The 24,097-nt window shown below is 39.7% G+C and overlaps 1 protein-coding gene across 9 annotated transcripts in view; it reads left to right on the plus strand.

Annotated features, from left to right (window-relative positions):
* Positions 1 to 24,097, plus strand: part of SPTAN1 (spectrin alpha, non-erythrocytic 1) — a 46,150-nt gene that overhangs the window by 8,820 nt on the left and 13,233 nt on the right. For 4 of the 9 annotated variants that reach the window (XM_048965692.1, XM_048965690.1, XM_048965694.1 and 1 more), the window contains 34 exons: positions 1,417 to 1,557; positions 2,652 to 2,798; positions 3,219 to 3,352; positions 4,057 to 4,201; positions 4,300 to 4,454; positions 5,719 to 5,854; positions 6,369 to 6,470; positions 6,696 to 6,833; positions 7,281 to 7,391; positions 7,795 to 7,872; positions 8,037 to 8,192; positions 8,525 to 8,729; positions 8,851 to 9,032; positions 9,483 to 9,726; positions 10,043 to 10,165; positions 10,624 to 10,841; positions 11,546 to 11,638; positions 12,038 to 12,172; positions 12,614 to 12,762; positions 14,030 to 14,089; positions 15,597 to 15,795; positions 16,804 to 16,908; positions 17,436 to 17,459; positions 17,781 to 17,816; positions 18,838 to 18,885; positions 19,500 to 19,591; positions 19,962 to 20,106; positions 20,224 to 20,405; positions 20,576 to 20,675; positions 20,806 to 21,003; positions 21,122 to 21,268; positions 21,755 to 21,858; positions 21,994 to 22,156; positions 22,635 to 22,649. In XM_048965692.1, the coding sequence (XP_048821649.1) occupies positions 1,417 to 1,557; positions 2,652 to 2,798; positions 3,219 to 3,352; positions 4,057 to 4,201; positions 4,300 to 4,454; positions 5,719 to 5,854; positions 6,369 to 6,470; positions 6,696 to 6,833; positions 7,281 to 7,391; positions 7,795 to 7,872; positions 8,037 to 8,192; positions 8,525 to 8,729; positions 8,851 to 9,032; positions 9,483 to 9,726; positions 10,043 to 10,165; positions 10,624 to 10,841; positions 11,546 to 11,638; positions 12,038 to 12,172; positions 12,614 to 12,762; positions 14,030 to 14,089; positions 15,597 to 15,795; positions 16,804 to 16,908; positions 17,436 to 17,459; positions 17,781 to 17,816; positions 18,838 to 18,885; positions 19,500 to 19,591; positions 19,962 to 20,106; positions 20,224 to 20,405; positions 20,576 to 20,675; positions 20,806 to 21,003; positions 21,122 to 21,268; positions 21,755 to 21,858; positions 21,994 to 22,156; positions 22,635 to 22,649 (4,410 nt within the window). The remainder of the gene's footprint in view (positions 1 to 1,416; positions 1,558 to 2,651; positions 2,799 to 3,218; positions 3,353 to 4,056; positions 4,202 to 4,299; positions 4,455 to 5,718; positions 5,855 to 6,368; positions 6,471 to 6,695; positions 6,834 to 7,280; positions 7,392 to 7,794; positions 7,873 to 8,036; positions 8,193 to 8,524; positions 8,730 to 8,850; positions 9,033 to 9,482; positions 9,727 to 10,042; positions 10,166 to 10,623; positions 10,842 to 11,545; positions 11,639 to 12,037; positions 12,173 to 12,613; positions 12,763 to 14,029; positions 14,090 to 15,596; positions 15,796 to 16,803; positions 16,909 to 17,435; positions 17,460 to 17,780; positions 17,817 to 18,837; positions 18,886 to 19,499; positions 19,592 to 19,961; positions 20,107 to 20,223; positions 20,406 to 20,575; positions 20,676 to 20,805; positions 21,004 to 21,121; positions 21,269 to 21,754; positions 21,859 to 21,993; positions 22,157 to 22,634; positions 22,650 to 24,097) is intronic. The other 5 variants (XM_048965691.1, XM_048965696.1, XM_048965693.1 and 2 more) reach the window with 3 other exon arrangements.

Consider the following 24,097-nt stretch of genomic DNA (forward strand, 5'->3'; position numbering starts at 1 on the left):
TACTCTGAGTGAAATCACAAGAGGATTTCTATATGGAATGTTTACAGACTTGAAGCACCAAGCTCATAGATCTGCTTTGTAAGTGAACTTTCTACCCACGGAGTTCAGGAACTTAGCCTGGAAAATCTCCAGTAATTCCAATATGTGTTGAAAGTCACAAGGCAAATGATGAATGATGCTTATGATTCTTCCCAAAAAGGCTCAGCATCAAGAAGCAGCCGAATTCACAAGACCAGATGTTAGGGATATTAACCACTGCATTTATTTGCTTAAGTAGAACATTATAACTTGCTCATTGAGTGACCTTAAATAATGATGTTTCTTAGCTGTGCTGCTCAGTGTGAATTCTCACTTATGTTGTGCTTGGAGTGACAACTTGTTTTCTAATGGTTCAGTCTTTCACGCCGTACAGGACTGCACAGCGCCCCATAGTAACAGCCACCCAAGTTGGGTCCCACATACGAGTAGGTGAAACTCCTGGCTGTGCAGTGCAACTTCTTTTTGCCATGTCTTCTGTCTTCCTTGCTTGACAGTTTGCATTATCCTTTGGGCCAACAGTAGAAAATTGAGTAGTGTGAGCTTTCTCTTCCCTTGAAACCTACCTGAGTGAATTTTCTGAAAGGATTAAAGAAGTATCCACCCATGCTGGCTGTTCAAAAGCTTCTCTAGCATGACTTTCAAGTTTCACATCTAGATGAGCAAAGCCTTATAGGTGATGGGTGGAGCAGATACTTTCCTGTTTTGCAAGTTGTGTGCCTGTGTGGGAGTGTGGTTTTTCTTCTAATTGTCTATAAAATTTACAGTAGCTCCCAAATGTCTTGAAAGGCAGAATGCAGCCACAGAGGCTCAACATTAAAGCTAGTAACTGCTCCTGGCATTTAAGTATTGTAATACTTAACAGTGTTGGCTACATATATTAACTGAGTGCTGCTAGGACAAACAGTGAAAATACTGTGAAGTGGCACAAATTTGACTTGAAACAAAGCATGTGGTCTCAAATAAAAATGTATTCCAAAATGAGAACAAGATTTGCATCTTGGGAGTTGACTTAATTTTAAAAGATTGGAACATCAGTGCTTTGCTGGAGTTTTTGGGTCTGACTTCACAGTGCTGCAGAATTTAGATCCAATTATGTCTCAAAATGCTTACTTCACTTCTGTGAATATAATTGTATGATGGTTTCAATAATTAATAAGTGTTTAAATATTCAGTTAAGTAATTTCTAATTTTATATTGTCATTTTATATCACTTAAATTAATTAGTGGAGGTGAAGATTTCATGAGGTCCTTTCACTCTCTGTCTAGTAAGATTTAGGAGCATGACACACTGGAAAAAGCCTCATCCTAAGGACAGGAAGGGAACACATTTGTTCTTGTCTGATATGGGATTTTAATATCAGCATCCTGTTGTTCCAGACTCGTCTGCAGGAGCTGCACCGACTATGGGAGTTACTGCTGGAAAAAATGAGAGAGAAGGGAGTGAAGCTGCTGCAAGCACAGAAGCTGGTGCAGTTTTTACGGGAGTGTGAAGATGTCATGGACTGGATCAATGACAAGGTACATTATTACCTGTGTTCACTGTGTTCTTCTTGGGAAATTGGATTTATCTGTGTGGAAATTTCCATCTTTGTATAGTAGCTGGAGTCCAGGTAGCCCAAGAGAACTTCTAAAGGCATTTCATTTTACTGGTACGTTTTATTTAGGTCATTGGTGTTGTATGAACAGTAGGTGTGCAACCACTCTTCTTCCTTTTGCAGCCACAAAAAATGGGAACTAGAGTAAGGGGAAGCCTGCGTGTTGGAGAGCATGGCTAGATGTAATCAAACCTGGGCTTCACTCTAGGAAGAACTTCATATTTTTCATAGAAATCAAATTCAGATTTCTTGTAGGGGAAATCTACTACATAAAAGCAAATTTTTGTTATAAATGTCCAAAGTGGTTTGTTAGGGAAAGTGGCCAGCCTAACCAGCAAGCTGTGTGTACAGAATTACGTACATAAGTACTTAAGATGGCAGTATCTTCAGGTGCACGCTGTAAGGACACTTGTTGCAAGAGAGCTGTTGGCTTTGAATTCTGTGAACTCTGAGGAAAGAGACCACAAACCACAATCTCAAGGAAAGCCACAAAATGATCATCTGGGTTTTCACAATGATAGCTTTTGGTTTTGTGTCACTGCGGGTTCAAACTCTAAACCCTGCATAACTGTTACAGAACATGGCGGTGCACTTCTCAGAAATAGGTCTTGTGTCAGAAGACTACAGCAAAATGCATAAGTAACTGAAAAACATAAGTTTCAGACCCTGCATGGCCAATTATTTTCTTGTTACAAAAACACGTTTTTTCCAAGCATATTTTGTTTCAGTATTTTAGATGGCTGCAGCATTGGTCATCACACACAGAACAGTGAGCCTAAGATAATGGAATTGATTTAATGACTTGAACAAAAACAAAGATGAAAAAACAATCCTCATAGTGACCTAGGATGTTTTTTGTAATTGTGGACAGATGTTGGGTGGGAGAGGTTCATGTTTTGAAGTAAGAAAGTTTGTAGTTTAAAACCTGATTAGCCCAGTTGGCTTCCTGGTTTTTGGTAGTGATTTCTCCTAGGTTATACTGAAATATACTTGGTTTTGTTTTTTTTTTTGTGCTAGGAAGCAATAGTGACCTCAGAAGAGCTTGGACAGGACTTAGAGCATGTTGAGGTTTTGCAGAAGAAATTTGAAGAATTCCAAACAGATCTGGCAGCTCATGAGGAAAGAGTGAATGAAGTGAACCAGTTCGCTGGCAAACTTATCCAGGTAAACATTCATGTATGTTGAATATCTCTCCTGGCTGGTGTGATATAACAGCAACATTTTGTCTGCAATGCTCCCTACCCTTTCCCCATCCCTGCAGTTTGGTAGGAGATTTGTATCATTTACTGCACATGTGTTTAGATTCCTGGCTATTTGAATGGCTGGAGACAGGGCAGGATGTGTTGTGTTCTAGAATGTAATATATTGTTTACTGGCCTCTTCCTGTTGACTAAATAGTTCATAGAGAGACTGCTGCATGAGTATGCAGTTTTTACACAGTGACACTTCAGGAAAACTGCTGAACTGAGAAATCATTTGGAAAGTACAGTGACTGTAAATTGATTTCTTGGAAAACAGTGGTTTTTCAATTGATAGAATAGAACATTAATAGAAAATGGCTTTTTTTTTTCCTTTGCTTACTAGGAACAGCACCCCGAGGAGGAACTTATAAAGTCCAAACAGGATGAAGTAAATGCAAGCTGGCAGCGTCTTAAGGGGCTTGCCCAGCAGAGGCAAGGAAAACTCTTTGGGGCAGCTGAAGTTCAGCGCTTCAACAGGTAAGATCCTGGTTGGATCCTGGCTGGATCTGCTGAAGTGATGTCATATCTCTATATAGATGTCTGATGATCCTTTTAGCTACGCACGGTATTGTGAGAAGGGCTACCATCTGGTTTTGTTTTGCTCTTCCTTGTGGCTGAGGAACTTGCTCAGAGGGGATTCTGAAAACAGTCATTCTGTTCTAAGTTTCAACACCTGGAAGTTCTGTTCATTCTTTTGCTTGGCAGTTCTCCCAGTCTTTACTCTGAGAGCTTTGCCCTGTTCAATCCTACGTGAGCCTTTAAAGAGGTTGTTTTTCTTTGTTGTTGTTGCTGGCTAGATGTCAGTCCAGTTGTTCAGGACAGGAAGGGGGTTGGGTGGGTGTCTTTGAGCAGTGTCTTTCTATCTTATCTGCTGCTTGTTATTTTGAGGTTTTTATAATGAAGTTGGAGAGGGGTCTAGGGTAGAAAAGTGACTGGTAGTTTCCATTTGGTGACACCATCTAAAGAATGGCTTGCCAGCGCACTCAAATGCTTTTGGGGATTAAAAAAATGTATACACATCTTTTCAGGTGCCTTTGACTTGTTAGTTTATTATTATCATCAGCTGCAGTGTTTATATAAGAGTTTACAATGCAGGTATGTCTGTAATAAGTGAAAACATCCTGCTTTCTTCCCCTTTCATTAAAAGATTTACTACTTTCAATTTGTGCTTTGTTTTGAAGGGATGTGGATGAAACTATCAGCTGGATTAAGGAGAAAGGGCAGTTGATGGCCTCAGATGACTTCGGCAGAGACTTGGCCAGCGTGCAAGCTTTACTGCGTAAGCATGAAGGCCTGGAAAGAGATCTTGCAGCTTTGGAGGATAAGGTACTTGTATGAGATGCATTTTACCTACTACTTAAACTAGGTAACCTGTTTTTAAAAGGCTAGAAGCTTATTCAGTGTTTGTGACTGTCTGGGTTTAGGTTAAGGCCCTTTGTGCAGAAGCTGACCGTTTGCAGCAGTCTCACCCAATAAATGCTTCTCAAATTCAAGTGAAACGCGAGGAACTGATTGCCAACTGGGAGCAGATCCGAACTCTGGCAGCGGAGAGGCATGCTCGCCTTAATGACTCCTACAGGTAGGAGAATTGAATTGCTAGAATGGATTTTTTCCTTTCTTCCATATTCAAATTTGATATAAGACTGTGTGAAATAGAAGAAAGGGAGGCTGTTCCCAAAAGTTTGGGATGATGCTGGTGTTTTCAGTAGTAGTCTTAGTCACCAGATGATACTTTACATCAGCTTCTTGTAAGAAGACCTATTTATATAAATACTTTAAAGTTCTTGGTCATTCTCTGAATACACAACAGTTGTGAAGACACCTTGAATTTTTAGGACAAGTTCACTTTTTATTGATGTCTGCGTTCAAAAATGCTATCTGACTGTGTTCTGTTGTTTTTTAATATGCTTATTATAAACCTGTTCACTGTGGAGTCTTCGTGATTTTGTTAAGAGTTAGGTATGGTGTATTGTTGGGTGCACTGTCCCAGAGTAAAGGAAATAATACTCTCATCTGTAACAGTTGCCTTCTTGCTGTGGGGTTTGTTTTCATCCATACTTGTTTCTGTACCTGCGTGGTTCTCTGTGAAAACTAAACTATTAGATCACTATTAAGAAGCTGTGCTGATAAGAAACTTAGCCTAACGTGGTGGTTAGTTTGTCTTTTCTGGTGTTGTGTTTCTGCTGTTCATTCCCTCACATTGTGTATGTCTTCACCACCATAAATCTCGCACCAAGTAATCATTCTTACTTTGCCTTTACTGGCATATTCTCTTCAGTTTAAAAGGGAAACAGAAACTGATTTTTTTTCCTGATAAGTGTTAAACATGTGCCAAAGGCAATAACTGTAAGAACGTGCTGAAAGTCATCTGAGAATTTATTTGTTCTAAGGCTGAGGCATGTGCAGTTGAAACTTTCTGTCAGCTCTTCCCCCCACACACACTGGTGTGGCTGTGACAGAAGCATTGCCCTGGGCTGTCTTGAAATGCTTTGAGAACTGTCTTTGGTTTCTGTTGTCTTCAACGTATAGACTTGTAGCTAAGAATATTCCTTTTACTATTGATATAAATTGTATGAAATACATGTGTTGGAGAAGCAGTAAAAGGTTTCTGCTTCTTAAACTTAGTGTTTTTCTAATTTTAAATGTCTCTTTTAGATAGAAAACTTAATTATTTAATATTAGAAAACTTAATTATTTAATATTCTAATTGCATTTTGGTATTGTATTGTCTTGTTTTCATCCAAGGAACTGCTTTCGTGTTTGTAACCTTTACCTTTGGTTTAAGGATTGAGAAAATATGCAAGCAAATGATTCCCAAACGTTTTCTCTCTTGTTTTCATAAGGTTGCAGCGCTTTCTTGCAGATTTCCGGGATCTCACCAGCTGGGTAACTGAGATGAAGGCTCTGATAAATGCTGATGAGCTTGCCAATGATGTGGCTGGAGCAGAAGCCCTTCTAGACAGACATCAGGAACATAAGGTATAATGGCTAGCCAAGCCCAGTCAGCGGCTCTCTAAGACTGAATTGTGTCTGACACAGTCTCTGAGTCAGCCAATGTCGTGCCATTGGCATCCTTGCATTGTACAACACGGTTCACTGTTCTTATTTGAGGATCTTGATTGCAGGTAGATATACTGATAACTATTTAAAAGTGCTTATGATAATATTTTATCAAAAATATTTAGACCTGATAGCAATCAGTTGGATAACAACTGTTTTAATTCTCCATCATGAGGAATTGCTCTACCTAATAATGCAGCTTGAAACACCAACCCTTAGTTTCTGTTTAACATATGAATTTATACTTTCCTCATTTGCAGTATAAGGTGATGTATTTGAATCTAGTTTTCTTGTTTGGCATGATGTATCTAAATGCCTCAATGATAAACTTTAAACTCTCCAGGCTGTTACATCTCTTATTTCAATAGCAGTATTTTGACACTCTGTTGTAAGCTATATTGTGGGAAATAACTTTTTCACTTCCATTTCATAGGGAGAAATTGATGCTCACGAGGATAGCTTCAAATCTGCTGATGAGTCCGGGCAGGCTTTGCTTGCAGCTGGGCACTATGCTTCTGATGAAGTTAAAGAAAAGGTAAGTTGGGCAACTTGAGAGCAAGTCCTGCAAGAATTACGTTTTTCTCCTTTTGTGTCCCTTAATTTAGAAGTTCTTAAGATTTTAAGCTGCAAAGTGTCATTTAAATAGGTTAGAGAGCTTTTAAGACTGACAATTTCTGTTCAGGCTTCCATCCTGATTTTACATTGAGAAGTAAATGAACCAGTCTGTTAAATGCAGTGTTTCCTTTTCCCAATCCCTTAGCTGACTGTCCTCTCAGATGAAAGATCTGCCTTGCTAGAACTATGGGAGCTTCGCAGGCAGCAGTATGAACAGTGCATGGATCTGCAGCTTTTCTACAGAGATACCGAACAAGTTGACAACTGGATGAGCAAACAAGAAGTGAGTGCATGCATTTGAACTCTCCAGTTTGAATTTCATTAATGCCAACCTTCTGTAGGCACAAACCATTGTTAATCACTAGTGGCAGTGACTCTACCTACCACTGGACATGCACTAGGGATAAGGTGCTGTGCAGTTTGTTACGTGGCTGCCCAAGGTGCTACAATGACTGTTTCTTTCTAATGCTTGAACTATGAGCTGGGGCAAGTTGGCCTCGTGTTGCTTTTATGTTTGTTTAACTCTTGTGAAATACTGTTTGAAGAAGAAGCTAAAAGTAATTATTTGGAGTCTTTGGCTGCAAGAGGTGGATAGGGAACACCATCCCAGTATTATCATCCTTCCTTTCCAATCGTATGTAGGAAACATCACTGAGTGTGCTTAGGTTGACTTTTAGAGAAGCTGAAGACACAAACAAAAAATCCACTGATGTTTATTGCCTTGCTTTAGGCTTTTCTGCTGAATGAAGACCTTGGTGATTCTCTGGATAGTGTGGAGGCTCTTCTAAAGAAGCATGAAGATTTTGAGAAATCCCTAAGTGCTCAAGAGGAGAAAATCACAGTAAGACATTTATATTGGGTCGTCACTAAAGAAGTGAGAAATGAATGAAGTTGTTGATTGGAGAGGCAACATTGGTGGGGACTGACAGAGAAGAATGTGGTTTGCTCTGCTAAATGAGTCACTGTGGAGAATAATCAGTGGAAAAGCTAAGATAGGGCTTGATTGCTGCCTCAGACAGCTGAAAACCCAAAGCCTTGCTTAGCACGTCAGCATGGGGGAAGAGGGTGGATTTTGATAAATGGTCATTTGTGCACATGTAAGAGCATGGTATAGACTAAAAGGGTTTAAACAGTAGCTATCTTAATGACTGTTTTTGATGAGCTTTTGAGAATTAACTTGCTGTGTAGACTTACACGAACAGTTTTTATTACACAAAATAAATGGAAAATCTTTTCACTTTCAGGCATTGGATGAGTTTGCTACTAAACTGATTCAGAATAACCATTATGCCATGGATGATGTTGCTACGCGCAGAGATGCTGTAAGTATTTAACACAGATTTAGTTTGCAGGTTTTCTGCTTGATTATTTTAAATAGTATGACTACAATATGGGATAAATCACTGGAGCTTTCATTGCATACAGTCGACTTTCTTATAAGCTGAAGAACTTAAAAAATCTTGACTTAATTTTTTCTTTTCTTCAGCTCCTGAGCCGCCGAAATGCTCTCCATGAACGCGCCATGTACCGCCGCGCTCACCTGGCAGATTCTTTCCATCTCCAGCAGTTTTTCAGAGACTCTGATGAGCTGAAGAGTTGGGTTAATGAAAAAATGAAAACTGCTACTGATGAGGCTTACAAGGTAAAAAAGAGAGATCAGTGTCAGAGTATTTTTAAGGCAATACCAAGCTTGATATAATCAGTATAGTGATGTGAAGCAGTATCAGACAGATCTTGCTGAAGCAGGCAGTATTAATGGCAACAGGAAGAACTGCAATTTCTCCCTGTTCCATTATGCTGTAATCATGCTAATCAATAGCTTAAATGTTCTGATTTCAAAGATGTATTTGTGGCACCAATTCCTTTCGTGACATGTTGGAATGCGTGTAAGTGTTGTCTAATTTAAAAATGCTTTCCAAGATCTATATGTATTAATTCTGGATTGAAAGTTTATTTTTCTTTCTTTATCTGTAGGATCCATCGAACTTGCAAGGTAAAGTTCAGAAGCATCAGGCTTTTGAAGCAGAGCTTTCTGCTAATCAGAGTCGTATTGATGCACTGGAGAAAGCTGGCCAGAAGTTGATTGATGTCAATCACTACGCATCTGATGAGGTGGCAGCTCGCATGAATGAAGTCATCAGCTTGTGGAAGAAACTTCTGGAAGCCACTGAGCTCAAAGGTAAGATCTAGTTATAAGAATCAAGTGGTTTTTTTAGAGGCTTTAGCGGGGAAAAGACAAGGAAGTGAGTTAAATGAAGTGGAAAACTTAAATCATCCTCTTGTCACTCTGTCTTTCTCAGGTATCAAACTGCGTGAAGCCAATCAACAGCAGCAATTTAATCGCAACGTAGAGGACATTGAGCTGTGGCTGTATGAAGTAGAAGGTCACCTGGCTTCTGATGATTATGGAAAAGATCTTACCAGTGTTCAGAATCTTCAGAAGAAACATGCCCTGCTAGAGGCAGATGTTGCTGCCCATCAGGTGAGGGGAATAATTTTTCTTCCTGCCCTTTGAGATGTGCTTACTTGAAAATGATCACCCCAGAGACTTCATCAGATGACAGTAAGAGTCTGTATTTTCATGTTTGTCTGTTTGGGCTTCTCAGCTTGCTTATCAGAAAAAAAATCTGAACTGAAATGGTTCGTTTAGAGTGGCACATCTGTAAAGCTAACGAAATTGCAAAACTCTTTTGTCTGTATGAATTTACAGATTAAATACAATTTACATATTCTGCTCAATGTAATCTGGGGTAGAATTTTTATCAACAATTATTGCTGCACTGGCAGTGTGCAGCTGAGTTTCCTTTCCTCTACCACAATGTAATTTACTTGCTAAAGCTTGAAAATACTCTTCAAACGTTCACTGCATCAAGCAGAAAGCCTGAAAACTTGTAAAGGTTGTGACATAAAACTATTACTAAATTAATTTTAGGATCGGATAGATGGCATCACCATCCAGGCACGCCAGTTCCAAGATGCTGGGCACTTTGATGCTGACAATATCAAGAAGAAACAAGAGGCTTTAGTAGCTCGTTATGAAGCTCTGAAGGATCCTATGGTAGCTCGTAAGCAGAAACTGGCAGATTCTCTTCGCCTGCAGCAGCTTTTCCGTGACATCGAGGATGAAGAGACCTGGATTAGGGAAAAGGAACCTATTGCAGCCTCAACAAACCGAGGTTCGTCCATTCTGATACCTGCAGGATTTGGGTGTCAGAATTGCTGTGACTTATAGGGAACTTTCTATTTAAAAATATATTAAAAAATTCTAAAGTGTTTACTGCAGTTAGCAATGCCTGCATTTATGTATTTACCCGTGGTTCTTTAAATATTCTACAGTTAATTCTACATTAATTCACTGGGTGACTCAGTGTTCTGCAGTGCTCAGTGGTGGCTCTTACTCTGCAAGTTTATCTGCTGTTTGTTGCAGCTTCCTTGAAATTTTTAATTCTGAGTCATCAGACATAAACCAGTTAACTGTCTTCTGTTTTTCAGGCAAGGACTTAATTGGTGTCCAGAACCTACTAAAGAAGCACCAAGCTTTGCAGGCAGAAATTGCAGGCCATGAACCTCGCATTAAAGCAGTCACACAAAAAGGAAATGCGATGGTGGAAGAGGGTATGTCTCAATATTCCTTAATTTTCTGTCTTTCAGAAATCCAAAAGTCTTTGTGCAGGACTTTGTTCTCTAGCTCTGTACTATTAAAGATTACTGACTGATTTATCTGAGAACTAGCCAGGTACCTGCAAGCAGGATGAGCTTCTAGTCATTCTTTCACTTGGAAATAAAAATAGATTCCTTGATGGGAACCTGTCACCATTTTCACAGATCTTCACTTGATCTTGGCAGATGCATGTATTCAAATATTCCTGGAGCAGTTTCATTCACAGGTGCAATCTCTGAACCAAAAGGACAATCTAAATTATGATTGCCTTATTGCAGACAAAATAGGCCATGTAGGTCTAAACAGGTCTCATTTTTGTGATTTTTTTTTTTTTCCCAAGAAGTACAGGTGACCTTTTAGTCTCTGTTACTTATGTCTCTAAGTCCTTCAGTCTCCTCTTTTTGCTTTGTAGGACATTTTGCTGCTGAAGATGTGAAGATCAAATTGAATGAACTAAACCAAAAATGGGACTCTCTGAAAGCCAAGGCATCTCAGCGGCGGCAGGATCTAGAGGATTCTCTGCAAGCTCAGCAGTATTTTGCTGATGCTAACGAGGCAGAATCATGGATGAGGGAAAAGGAGCCCATTGTAGGCAGCACAGACTATGGAAAGGATGAAGACTCTGCTGAGGTATTTGACACTGGATTACTTTTGCATAAACAGAGTGAGGGCTTCGTTCAGTAGCAGAGAAAATAAGGAGCTTTGCTACTTTTAGGATTCTCATAAAAAAGGGTGGAAGGTTTTTGTATCAAGCTCAATTTTCACTCAGAATTGAAGTACAATGGCTGTTTTTCCTGTATGTTAGCTATTACTGTGTGTGTCATTTTGCTGTTCAATGTATTCACTATAATATAGAGAATTTGTATGGTATACTGAGGTAAATATCAGTAAACTCTTGCCTGCTGCAGTGTTGTATTTCAGTATGAGTTTAGCTTCGAGTACTTCATCAGTTCTGAAGTATTTTCTTATGCAGAAATTGCTATACAAGTGTATTTCTGTGGCCAGACGCTGCTGACTGATGTTTCATTGAAATTAACTGCAGTTTAAAGCTATTCTTTCAAACTTACCTCTGTTTCTGGAGTAATACTTGGTACTCCTTCCTGGTAAGAAGAAAAGAATGCTTCTGAGATAAGGTGGAGCAAAAGGATTAGAAGCATTTAGGCAGCTATCAGGCCTGTGAATAAATAGATGTAGCTATTCTCATGAGAGTTGGAAGTCTGGCAGCTCTGAAGAACCCACATTCCCTGTATATGGAGCCCAAGAATACATTTTAAGCTAAACAGCATTTGTAGAAATGGCTTGGTGTACATATCATTTTTATCATTTGATTTCAGGCTCTCCTGAAGAAGCACGAAGCTTTGATGTCTGATCTTTCTGCTTACGGCAGTAGCATACAGGCATTAAGGGAACAGGCCCAGTCCTGCAGGGTAAGGAAGGATGCTAATCATGTTGCTGAAATTCTTGGGTCAGCAGAAGTTAAAGACCGAGCTTCATAGCAGCAGTTGCTTTTGAGAACTTACTGCAGACTGCGCTTAATTTTCTAATTAAAAAGAAAATAAAGATTCGTTATCTCTTTTTATAATTGTAACAAACTGCTGTGTTACATTGAAAGAAAACAGAACAATGTTTCCAATGTTTGAGCGCAGAGAGTGCCTGAAATAAGTCCATCTGTGCTGCAGATGGATTTATTTCAACAGGAATCACTTCAGAGCATTTGCAGTACCTTTAAGGCTGAAGTATTTTTTAGGATCACTACTTTGGTTGTAATAACCGTGCAAAAGTTTCTGTATCTTTACTCATTTTTCTTCTGTTGCCTTCCCTGTTAGCAACAAGTTGCTCCCACCGATGATGAAACTGGAAAAGAGCTTGTGCTGGCACTCTATGATTACCAAGAGAAGAGTCCTCGGGAGGTGACTATGAAAAAAGGAGATATTCTCACCCTGCTCAACAGCACCAACAAGGTATGCTGTTGCCTGCCAGGTTGCTGAGCTGCTTGGCTTACTTGGTTTTGTGTATTGAGTTTTGTTTTTTTTTTCTTTTTGTTCTGTCAAAGAAGTTACAGCATTTGCACATTCAGTCTGTGTTCCCATTTAGCACTTTAGCATAATTCATGTCACTCTTATGACTCCCTTCTGGCTGCCAGCTTTTTCTAAGTCATAAACCCTGTATGCCATAGGGTGTGTGTCTGCAGGAAAGCTTATTTCCTTTCATTTAGAGAATTTCTGACCAAACACAAGGAGAGAAGTAAAAGCAAAACTTGGCTTTCTACAAGAGACAGTTTGAAATGACCTCCATGAAAAGGACAAACTCTTGTTTTCTTGCAGTAATAGAAACCTCTAACTTTGCCTCTGTATTTGCTCTGTATTTGCCTCACAGTGGTTGCTTTTATTTTCTCATCACAGGACTGGTGGAAGGTTGAAGTTAATGATCGTCAGGGCTTTGTACCAGCTGCCTATGTGAAAAAACTAGATCCTGCCCAGTCTGCATCCCGAGAGAATCTTCTGGAAGAGCAAGGCAGCATAGCATTGCGACAGGAGCAAATTGACAACCAGTAAGATCTGACTAATGAGATATGACACCACCCAGTGTTGGCTGGGTTGGCCTTCGTCTCACATGTGCCATAAGTTTAGGTGGATGCCACTTCAGCGAGGGAATAATTAATTGGAGCAAAACAGAGGGGCTCCTTTAGTGGGAGCACCATACTGAATCATTCTTATTCCAGATATTCCTGTTGCTTTTTCCATTTTTTTTGACTGTAAAATTCATGACACTTGAGCTCAACTTACTGTCTGACCTGAGCATTATACGTGTCCCTTTTGTTGTTGTATCTAACTACTTAAACTTGTTTGTGAGTTATATCTGTCCTAAGCAGCTCTTGTATTTGTAGCTGTCACTTCTTAATGTGTGATCTGTTTTGAAAAGCTTTCTTAAATTTGGCTGCAAAAGTACAGTACCCTCCCTATAGGGCTGCCTCTGGAGATGTCTCCTTAGGAGCTGCAGCTCTCTTAGCACCAGCTTGTTGGTTTTGTTGGATTGTTTTTTCCTGAAACACAGTGCCACCACATGGGTTAAAACCTACCTTCTTTCTCTTTTATTAAAGAGGAACACACGTGCCTTTGCCAATGCAGAAAACTGCACAACTGCTTGGTAACAACCTCCTGAGGCAAATGGTAGTTATAGATTAGTTCAAGCAAGGGCTGTCAGTGATAGCTGTGAGCTACCAGCTCTTCTTATCGAGCCACTTGGAAGCCAGAGCTGACAGTTCAGTGCACACTCCCATCTGTTTGCATAGTTACTCTACATGAGAATGTCTTTCTACTCAGTTGTTTTGAGTCACTAGTTATTACAATGGCTTTCAATAATAGTTTTAGTTTTAGGACTTAAAGTAAATCAAGCTAATAAGGTAATTTGTACCAATTTGTACCAATTGTACCTAAGGATGGCTCAGGAATTTTAATAATGTGTAACTGTTCTGTGGGTTTGCCTGCAACTTTTAAGAACTGTTAGAGGTGTCTTATTTGAGAGCAAAGGAGTGGGGGCCACCCTTTGGTTTTAAATCAAATGGCACAATGATCAGGAAATGAGGAGACCTTATAGAGAGAGTTCAACTGTACTGCTGAGGTTCCCTCCCATGAATTTCACTCTGGTCTGATTTGCTTTGTTTGCTTCTTAATGACATCTAAATTCCTCCATTTAAATGTGAACTTTTAACCATCTCCTACCACAGACGACCCATGGATGGAGCTGCTGCTTTCATTATTTTGGTTAATCTAACTAATTTTTTGCATGCATTTGCTGTGCTCCCTCTGTCTGTGCAGGACTCTCATAACTAAGGAAGTCGGCAGTGTATCTCTGCGTATGAAACAGGTCGAAGAACTGTGAGTAGGATTAGCCCTTTCTAAACCATGCTGTCTCCATACTGTCACTGTTCATTCCCTTTGTTTCTTTCTTTCTTTGGGAAAGCTGCTCCAAAGAGACACAAAGGAAGCAATTTCTGCAACGTGTGTTTTTTTAGTTTAGATGAGCGTGTCGAGCTGTGTGTTTTGTGTTGTGTACAGCCAGCCCTCCTGCCAGCTGCTTGTCCTGTTGGTCACATTGGCACTGCTAGATTGGTGATGGGGTCATTTTCCATTACACTGATTTTATTTGCCAAGTGAGGGTTCAGTGATATCTAGACTGTTTTCTTTAAAAACCGTGCGTTGCGTTTTCTGAGGTGCAGATAGAATTACTTGTTTATATAAACAAATATGCTTGGTGTATCCGTTTTATATATAACATCACATAAATGTCTGCTTCTGGTAGAATCTTGTCCCAAGTCCTCTTAGGAGCTTTGCAAGTACTCAGTACCTAAAACTGTGCTGAAGCAAACATCCGCAGTTGAGTCAGGCTTTAGAAAAGTGTTTTCCTGCATGCAGTAGCTCATGCAAGTCAGACTAGAATGCTGCCATTTACTACAAAAGGTTCTTGGTTCCTAAAATCCAGTGGTGAATTCAGGGTAGATGGGAAACCGCAAAGTCTCAGCTACTGGAGAGACTTATTGCTGCTTATCAGTTGGATGTACAGGCATTGCAGCCCAGGATGTCAAGGCTTTCTGGGAGCAGCCTTGTTCATCTCTCAGTGTTAGAGGCTTTTCTGAGCACAGGATCTTTGAAAATTGACATTTTGCCAGGAATCAAACAGGAGACATCAGGTTTTGTGCTCTTAAATACAATGATGCTGCTGTATTTTCATGTTGGCCTTTCATGATTCAGCTGCTTGTTCAAGCCAATTTAAGCACTTCAGAATGAATGTGGAGTAAAACCTCTAAGGTAAATGAGAAATAATTTCACTGATACCATTGGTAATTCCACAGATATATACAAGCAGCACATGTAAAACAAGTTTAATGTGTTTTCTAGTTGAATATAATTGAGTTATCAGAGAAATAACATCTCTTTTAACCACACAGCAGGTTTTGCACTGAACCATAGCTAGGTAAGACGTTTTGTGTCCAGTAGCTGTCAGGTTAACGGGTTTAATCTGATGGCAGACTTCATGTGCTCTAGGAAAGTATTTCTCACAAAGTTAGCTCTTTTCTTTGTGTATCCTGTGCAGTCATTCCTGCACTGTAGTGCTGCTGTAGCCATGAGCTGTGGTTTGGATTTGCCTTTGCCCATTGAAGCATTGAATGTGGGAGGCCTCATTTTAGTGTGCTTACCCATATAAAGGAGAGATGTGCACAGTTTGCATTTACCTGATCCTGAACTACTAAGTCATTCTGTAGAGTAGCAGTGTGTAGATTGCAGGCACTTCCAGCATCTTTGGTGCTACATGAATTTGTTTGATGGCTGTGACTCTACTCAATGCAATCTGACTGCTCCTGCCTGCCTTTTCTGCTTGTTCCAGGTATCATTCCCTTCTTGAGCTGGGAGAAAAACGTAAAGGCATGCTAGAGAAAAGCTGCAAAAAGTTTATGCTGTTCCGTGAGGCTAATGAGCTTCAACAGTGGATCAATGAGAAGGAAGCTGCACTCACTAATGAGGAAGTGGGTGCTGATTTGGAGCAGGTGGAGGTGCTACAGAAGAAATTTGATGATTTTCAGAAGGTATGTTGTAATCTGTGTGCTAATTCTTCATATCTGAGCATAGCAGAAAAGCACCAACCAAGTTCTGTAGGAGTTCCATTTTGTGCAACACATAACCTTCAGTTAAGCCGTATTTTTGTTGTTGGATAGAAAAATATGTTTTTGTTTTCAGCTGTAGAGCATTTCACAAGATATATAGAAGTAGTTCTCTGCTTCAAAATGCCAGTAGGCTTTTGATTTTATTTTTTTCCCCTTTGTGTTTGCAACTCTTGTTAGTATTTCTTTGCTTGAGGTGAAGGAATTACTTTTCACACACGTTTGTTCCGTGCACTTTGGTAAGGCGCTGCATACTTCAATGCAGCAGTGCTTGACTCCAGCAGTGAAAAAGCTGGTGACCTGATAGCTCTGTGTGTTATCACCCTTACAGCTTGCAAGTTGGCTAACACAACCTGAGCCAGCCTAGTAGTGTAGGTGTGAAGATGACAGCAGTTATCGGATTTGTGGTAGTGTCTGTTTGTTTGTTTGTTTGTTTTTTTAAAGCTAATGGTTGAAACTAAAATGTGTCATCTAATAACATTTAAATGCAAGTTCTCCTCCGTTTATTTTTGTTGGTTTTTTAACTGGGTTCCCTTTCTGACTGATGGAAAGGTCTCTGTCGGTCTGTTTGGCTGACAGTGTTTTAGTAAAAGTACTTCTTAAAACTGGCTTTTTAGGTGACTTATCTACAGCAGTATGGATGACAGCTTTTGATCTCCTGTTGGTAATGCTGTGTACCTGACAGTTCAGACATGTATTCCATTGCAGATTGTGTATGGAAAGCTCTGACAGTGTGTTTCTCTAACATGCTGATACTTGGCACTGATAGCTGGGGTTCCTCAGCACATTCTTCATTCACTGATAACTGGAAAGGTTGAATGTGCTGAATTCCTGCTGTTATCAAACTGCTTCTCAGTACCCCTGGTGTTCCAACTTGATCCACGTGTTTGGCCAATGTGAATGCTAATGTGTGAATGTAACTGTTCTCTGCAGGATTTAAAAGCTAACGAGTCACGACTGAAGGATATAAACAAGGTTGCAAACGACCTGGAGTCTGAAGGGCTGATGGCCGAGGAAGTGCAAGCAGTGGAGCACCAGGTCTGCTTGTTTTTCTGACTTAGTCTGATACTCTTGAGAAGTAAAGTATTTCCTTCCTTTCTTTAGTCTATCCTGCTTGGTGTTTCATTGTAACATTGTGGCTGTTACTGTTTATTGTCTGATTAGAGACATACACTGCTTCTTCTGCAGTGTGGCCATCACAGGGGTAACCTTTGAACCGTTTCTTTTGAAATAGTGCAAGTTGCACCATCTGGAGCTTCTTTTCTTTTTCTATTTTTTTCTTTTTAATTGACTGGAATTTTCTTTAAGGTAATACTAAACGTCAGGGAGATTCCATGAATCAGCTTTGCTTCTTCACATAAGTGCCAAACTCCCATTCCTATTGCACATGCAGGTTGTGAGAGCACTGTTGGCTTTGTGACATGCTGGCAACTAATAGAAGAAGCTGCTTCAAAGCATGTCTTCTGTCCTCCATTTCTGAAAAACAGTGGAATTTTTCTTTCTGTAAGAAAATATCAATTTGTTTGGTAGGAAATGACAAGACTTTGTTTTTCTTTCCTTTGCAGGAAGTCTATGGAATGATGCCCAGAGTAAGTGTTAATTTCCATGTGGCAATTTTTGACAGTTTGGAATGTAGAAGTTCTGCTGTGATTGCATGAAGGAACTCATTTGTGATTTTGAGTGGGTGTAGAAAGATTATCTCACCTTAGATCTGTTCATTTACTGGCTATTGAACTCCACATCACCAATCAGTGCTGAGCAGGATAACCCAAAATGACAAAAATACATATTTGTAAAAATTGATTTATGCTGTTAGGATGGAACACAGAGATGTCTCAATTTCTAAACATTTTCTGGTAGTTTCAGATTTTGCTTTGTATTTAAAGCTGTTTCTTCACATTTTTAAACAGGATGAAACTGATTCTAAGACAGCCTCTCCTTGGAAGGTAAGTTGCTGAATCCGGGATAAAACAAAAACTACAGCACACATTCTTGGGTTTTTTGCTTTTTTAGTAGACTGTACACCTTCTCATAAACTCCCCCCTTTTATTTTTCTTTCTTTAAGATTTGAGAGAATGACTTTAGAGGTGTCTTACTCTCAACCAGTGTTTTAAGTTGGTATTGACTTGGGGTTAATGAATTTCACTTCACTTTGCTTGTTTACTTCAGCAAGCGTGTTACAAAAACTCACAGAGCATTAAGCAGGAATGTGCCATCATAGACTTACATGCCAGTTCTCTGTCAGTACAGATAAGTTGTCATCCTGCACTGCTCTTCATTGCCAAAGTGAAAATTCTCCATTTAGTGGATTCCCAATGGAGAATTTGCTGGCAGTCTGATTTTGACCTGTGCAGAGGAACTCCCTTTTGTTTTGAATTCGTACTATCAAAGCAAATCATAGTTGTTATGCCACTGTTTTTAGGTATTACCAGTGATGTAAAATCCTCCCCATTCACTTAGCATTACGTTTATTTATTGCAATACATCAAGGGGAAGGAAATGTTTGTATTCCTGAAAGTCAAAGGCACTTATGCCATGGTTCCTTCAGCAAGGAATACGTTGTCTGTATGCAGTATTTTGTCACTGTTTACTGATGCATCAAAATATTCTGAATATTTTTACCATTATCCAACATTATTTTTATTATAAAAGGAGATTGTGTGTTGCAGGGAGTTGGTGATAATTTTTCTGATCAGCTTTCACCAGTTTTGATTGTCATCCTGTATTCTAGAAGCGTTTGAATTAATTGCTGATTCAATCAGAAGTGAAACTGTACAGATAATTGTTGTTTTCTGTGCCCTACATGTGATTCATAAAGCTGTATTTTACAAAGTCTGTGGTTTTGACTTTGGCCAATTGATGGATTTTTTTAGTTTTTTTTTTAATAAAGAATTTTCTTTCAGTTTAACTTTGGCTCTGATTGAAGTCAACTTTAATGCGACTTTTTTATTTCTGCCTTTCACACAGTCTGCACGTATGATGGTACACACAGTGGCAACGTTTAACTCAATCAAGGTAACAGTACAGCTTTTCCTGCCCTTATGTAAACGCTGGAAACTATTTCACCTTCCTTTGCACAGTCTCTGTCTGTCATTATGTTTTCTAAGCCATTTTGAATAAACTTATCAAGAAAACTATTTAACATATAGCATTTCCTTCTCAAGTTCTTCCATGTCAGGAGAAGCCCTTAAAATTATTCTTCTGAACTAGACTAATTGAATTTGTACTTCCTCTGGAATGAAGAAGAAACAGTAACCTTCATTTTCAGTGAAAGTCCAGTCTCAACTTCTCATTTGAAATGGACTACTTGGCAAAAATTGCTTGCATTCTCTGAATAATGCAGGTGTAGCTGTTATCAGCATCTTCCAGCACTACTGTCAGTTTTCTCAATAGCATTGTGAAAAATTACCTGTTGGGGTATGGACATGGAGAAGGTGTGGTTGGCATGTTCACAGATGTCAGCAGAGTAAGAGAGAGGTTGATAAGCATGGTGAACAGAACTTGCTGGAGAGTAAGTTCTTCTGTTTGTCTTAAAGCTTCAGTGCCATACAAGAGTTTCTTAGTGCAGAATTGCTATAGAACAGGTTTGCTGTATCAGTATGGGGTTTTATTTTTTGTTGTTATTCCAGGAACTGAATGAACGCTGGAGATCTCTGCAGCAGTTGGCAGAGGAGCGAAGCCAGCTGTTGGGCAGTGCTCATGAAGTCCAGAGGTTCCACAGGTGGGATGTTTATATCATATCTGACCTTATTCCAGTAAAATGCTTTATTTATAAGAGTTCTAAAAGAAAGCAGGACCTAACAAGTCATATTTCAGCCCTCAATTTGTTCAGTGGAAGTTGGGCTACCTGCAAAACGAGTTTTTTTTTTTTAAATATACTGCCTAGAAAAAGAAAATCTTTTTAATATGGAACTGCTGAGGGTTTGGGAGATGTGAACTGCTGTCATATTTTGCCAGAGTTCACTTCGGTCTTGCAGCTTAAGAGATCCATCAACTACTTGAGCATCTCTAACAGAGAGAAGGTGTGGTGGGTAACAGAGATCCTAGCATGGCCTCCATTTTAATTCTCTTTCTTCCTCCACTCAAATCAGAGATGCTGATGAAACAAAAGAGTGGATAGAAGAGAAGAATCAAGCATTAAATACTGACAACTATGGACATGACTTGGCCAGTGTGCAGGCTCTGCAGCGCAAGCATGAAGGCTTTGAGAGAGACTTGGCAGCTCTTGGAGACAAGGTGAGGATGAGAGGGTGGGAAATGCGGAAGCTTTCCCTTTATCTAGCAGAGGTTATTGCACTATAGAAAGGATTATTTTTGTGTTCTTTGTGTTTATTTTCCTTTTTTCTATTCTAGGTGAATTCTCTTGGTGAAACTGCCCAGCGTCTGATCCAGTCACATCCAGAATCAGCTGAAGACCTCCAAGAAAAATGTACTGAATTGAACCAAGCTTGGAGTAGTCTGGGAAAACGTGCTGACCAGCGCAAAGAGAAGCTTGGAGATTCTCATGACCTGCAGCGTTTCCTCAGTGATTTCAGGTAGAGTCCATCCCCCCTCCCCAGTTTGTCTGCTTTATTACTGGAAGAGTACATCTAACTCAGGGTTTCGGAGGAGTATTTCATGGGAGGGGTTGAAAAAGGACTTTTTCCTATTGTGGCTTATTTTAGTGGAGGAAGGGAATTATTGTTACATTAATCTGTGCTCACAGAGACCTTATGTCTTGGATCAACGGAATCCGGGGTCTGGTCTCCTCAGATGAACTTGCAAAAGATGTGACTGGAGCTGAAGCTCTGTTGGAAAGGCATCAGGTATGTGAAAGATAATAAGTGAGTATCCAACATCAATAGATGCTTGTTTTTGTGACACGTTTCACTTACAGTTCCAAAAATTAATCAGTTGCTGCTCTGTCCTTTAATAACAAATCTCTGTACTTTGCAGGAGCACCGCACTGAAATAGATGCACGGGCTGGCACTTTTCAGGCATTTGAACAGTTTGGGCAGCAGCTTCTGGCTCGTGGACACTATGCCAGCCCAGAGATTAAGGAGAAACTGGATATTCTAGAGCAAGAACGGACAGACCTGGAGAAGGCCTGGGTCCAGCGCAGAATGATGCTAGACCAGTGCTTAGAACTACAGGTACCCTGCTGCATTTCTAAAAGGAAAGATCATTCCTTCTTTAAATATGTATTCATTCACAATGATGAGTGATGTTCATGGTCTGTCTGTCTCATACTTTGGAGTTTTTCCTCCCCAGCTGTTTCATCGGGATTGTGAACAAGCTGAAAACTGGATGGCTGCCCGAGAGGCATTCCTAAATACAGAAGACAAAGGAGACTCGTTAGACAGCGTGGAGGCACTCATCAAGAAACATGAAGATTTCGATAAGGCAATCAATGTCCAGGTGAGGGGCGTAGCTGAATTGAAGAGAAGATATCTTTTCTGATGTGGTTTGTTAACAAAATGAATTACTACCACATGTGGTTTGTCAAGCTTCATTCTAAAGCTATTTGGCATCTGCAGCTGCGGTTTAGCAGTGCCTTATGCAGGCACAGGTGTATTTCACTGTCCACAAATAAGTTGTAAGAAGAGTGGCAAAAGTTTGCATATATCTCTTATTGACTTGGAATTTTCTTACTTATTACAATAGAGGAAGGTGTATTGTCAGTTTCTTGAGAAGAAAACTGCTGACCTTTACATACTGCTAAAAGTCAGGAAGTTGCTCTTTTCCTAAATGCTGCAGGTGGAAGCTCTTGTGAAGTTGATCTTTCCAGTCCTGTAGAAGATAGTCATCCTTAATGGGAAAAAACTCCATTCCAGACCCTGCTCAACACTTGATGTTGTTTGAAGTACCGCAGTTCTCCTAATTGATGGCTTCTCTTTTGAACAGGAAGAGAAAATTGCTGTCTTGCAGTCTTTTGCTGACCAACTGATCGCTGCTGATCATTATGCAAAAGGAGTCATTGCTAACAGGCGCAATGAGGTTCTGGACAGGTTGGTACATTGATTGCCTTGTTAGATGGGATGCAGCTGTGACTGAGTGCCATTTGGCATCACTGTTAAGCTGTTAAATGGAATGCTTTGTGCAGCCCTGTTTTTTCATTCTGTGCTGTATTTAATTGCATACAGGTGGCGTCGTCTGAAAGCTCAGATGATTGAGAAGAGATCTAAGCTGGGAGAATCTCAGACCCTCCAACAGTTCAGTCGTGATGTTGATGAAATAGAAGCTTGGATCAGTGAAAAGCTTCAAACTGCAAGTGATGAGTCATATAAGGATCCCACAAACATCCAGGTGAATATGATTCTCAGCTTAGGAATCATAAGGAGGTATTTAGGTTCGCAAAGAGCGCTCCGTTTTGAAAGAATGTGTTCAGAGGAATTCCTGTTCAGTGAGAGAGAATCAAGCACCGTGTTGGATCTTCCTTTAACAAAGAGAAAATGGAAATTTCGTTATGCATAAAAAGAGGCTCAAAGTAGAAGTCTCCTAGTAATTATTGATGTATATAATGAATAAGATATGTATATAAGAATAAGATATCTGCAGCAGCAGGCTTCCTGAAGGTGAATAGCTGAGTAGCTATTCTGTTTTTCTCCTAACAGAATAATGAAACTAAGTTCTTGGGTCTTAACTCCACCTTACATTCTGAAATACAAAGTCTTATTCGTTCTTCAGTGTTAAGGACTAATTACAGTTACCTCCTATGTTGAAATGCTGGTTATGAAGTAGTATGAGTGCACTGAACTACTTCTTCTCTCAATCTGTTTTATAGCTTTCCAAACTGCTGGTAAGTAGTTTGGACTAGCCCTGGTATGTGAAATTTTCTTTGTACAGCTTATATGTGAGCACAAGGTCTGGTTGCAGTTTGTTGCTCCATCCATCAGTTCATGCAGTCTCTTTGTTTTCTCTTAGTTATTGACCTTCATTCAGGTGCAGCTGTCGGTCTTCATGTTATGGATGTGGCTTTTCTGTTAATGCATATACAGCATCATTTATTTCTGTATTTGTTTTGCAGGTGTTCTGCATGATCTGTTTAATTTGTGATGCATAAGGGATGCAGGGTGTTGGGTGGGGATTTTTGTTTGTTTCTCTGTAGGAGTTTGCTCCTGGAGAAGTGGGTAGCTAGGCTCCTTTTTCAGAAGTCTGCCTGCTAGCCCTGTCATCCTTTCTGCATCTGCAGTGGTGATGACATAACCTGTGATACAAAACATCAGCTCTGTTACCTTGGTTTTTCAACATCAAATGTTGAAGATGGAGGATTTAATGAATCTGGTAGACCTGAAGTGCTCAGCTCTTGTGGCAGTAGCTGCAAGAGAAGTAGAAGAGAATAATATAGAAGTAACTCTCTGGAAAAAGCTGTGTACCACATGGAAAGCTATGGGGTTATACGAAAGGGGAAGACAACAAAGAGAGGGGAGGAACTGGACTAAAGGAGAGAATAATTGTTTCTTTAGGCTGTGGTACATTAGGGATCCTTTTCCTTATTTGAAAAAAAAAAAATTCATTAAAGCAAATGCTCATCTTGGATTTGTTGTCATGGTAATTACATGAAGGTGTGCAATTGGCAGCTCTTAAATTGAGTTTTACTTGTTGGTAAATGTTGCTTTGAAGGATATATTCCTATAATCTCAGCAGTCAGGACTGTCAGCTTCCAAAATAAAGCAGTTCATGCAGAATCTCTCATGCCAACGCTGTAGTTTTTTTCATCTTCTACTTCTAGGCTAACATTTCCTTTCATTCCATTCTCTCAGGGCATTGCATACCCATGTCCAATGCTACTAGCATTTCCAGTTAATACTCTTAAATTCTGTTGTGTCATTTTTGTGCTATTCTTCTCTTTCTGGTGGGTGGATCTATCATGTATATATGGGAGACATCTGTGTATTTCCTCCCACTTCAAGGCTCCTGTTGTTCTCATGGTGCTCTCAACTCAGAAAAACTTCCTATAATCAATACTTTCTAGTTAGATTCATAAGAGTTTTTGGTTGTTAATCCTGGATTTTAATGTATAGTGTGATCACGTATGACTGAACGATGTCAGAATGCATAAGTCAGATGGCAGCAGTGGTTTCTGTTAGCTGTCTGTAGGTTAGGAATAGAAATAGTAGCTTTGCAAATTTCTGTAGGAGTAGAAAGGATTGTCTATTTATGCTTAGAGTTTGTATAATTGCTGCTTTTTGGAGATGATGGAGCTGTACAGGAGAAAGCTTTACCCAGGAACAGTGAGGGTTAGTG

Source organism: Lagopus muta, chromosome 19, assembly GCF_023343835.1.
Source record: "Lagopus muta isolate bLagMut1 chromosome 19, bLagMut1 primary, whole genome shotgun sequence".
In the NCBI taxonomy this organism is placed as follows: domain Eukaryota; kingdom Metazoa; phylum Chordata; class Aves; order Galliformes; family Phasianidae; genus Lagopus; species Lagopus muta.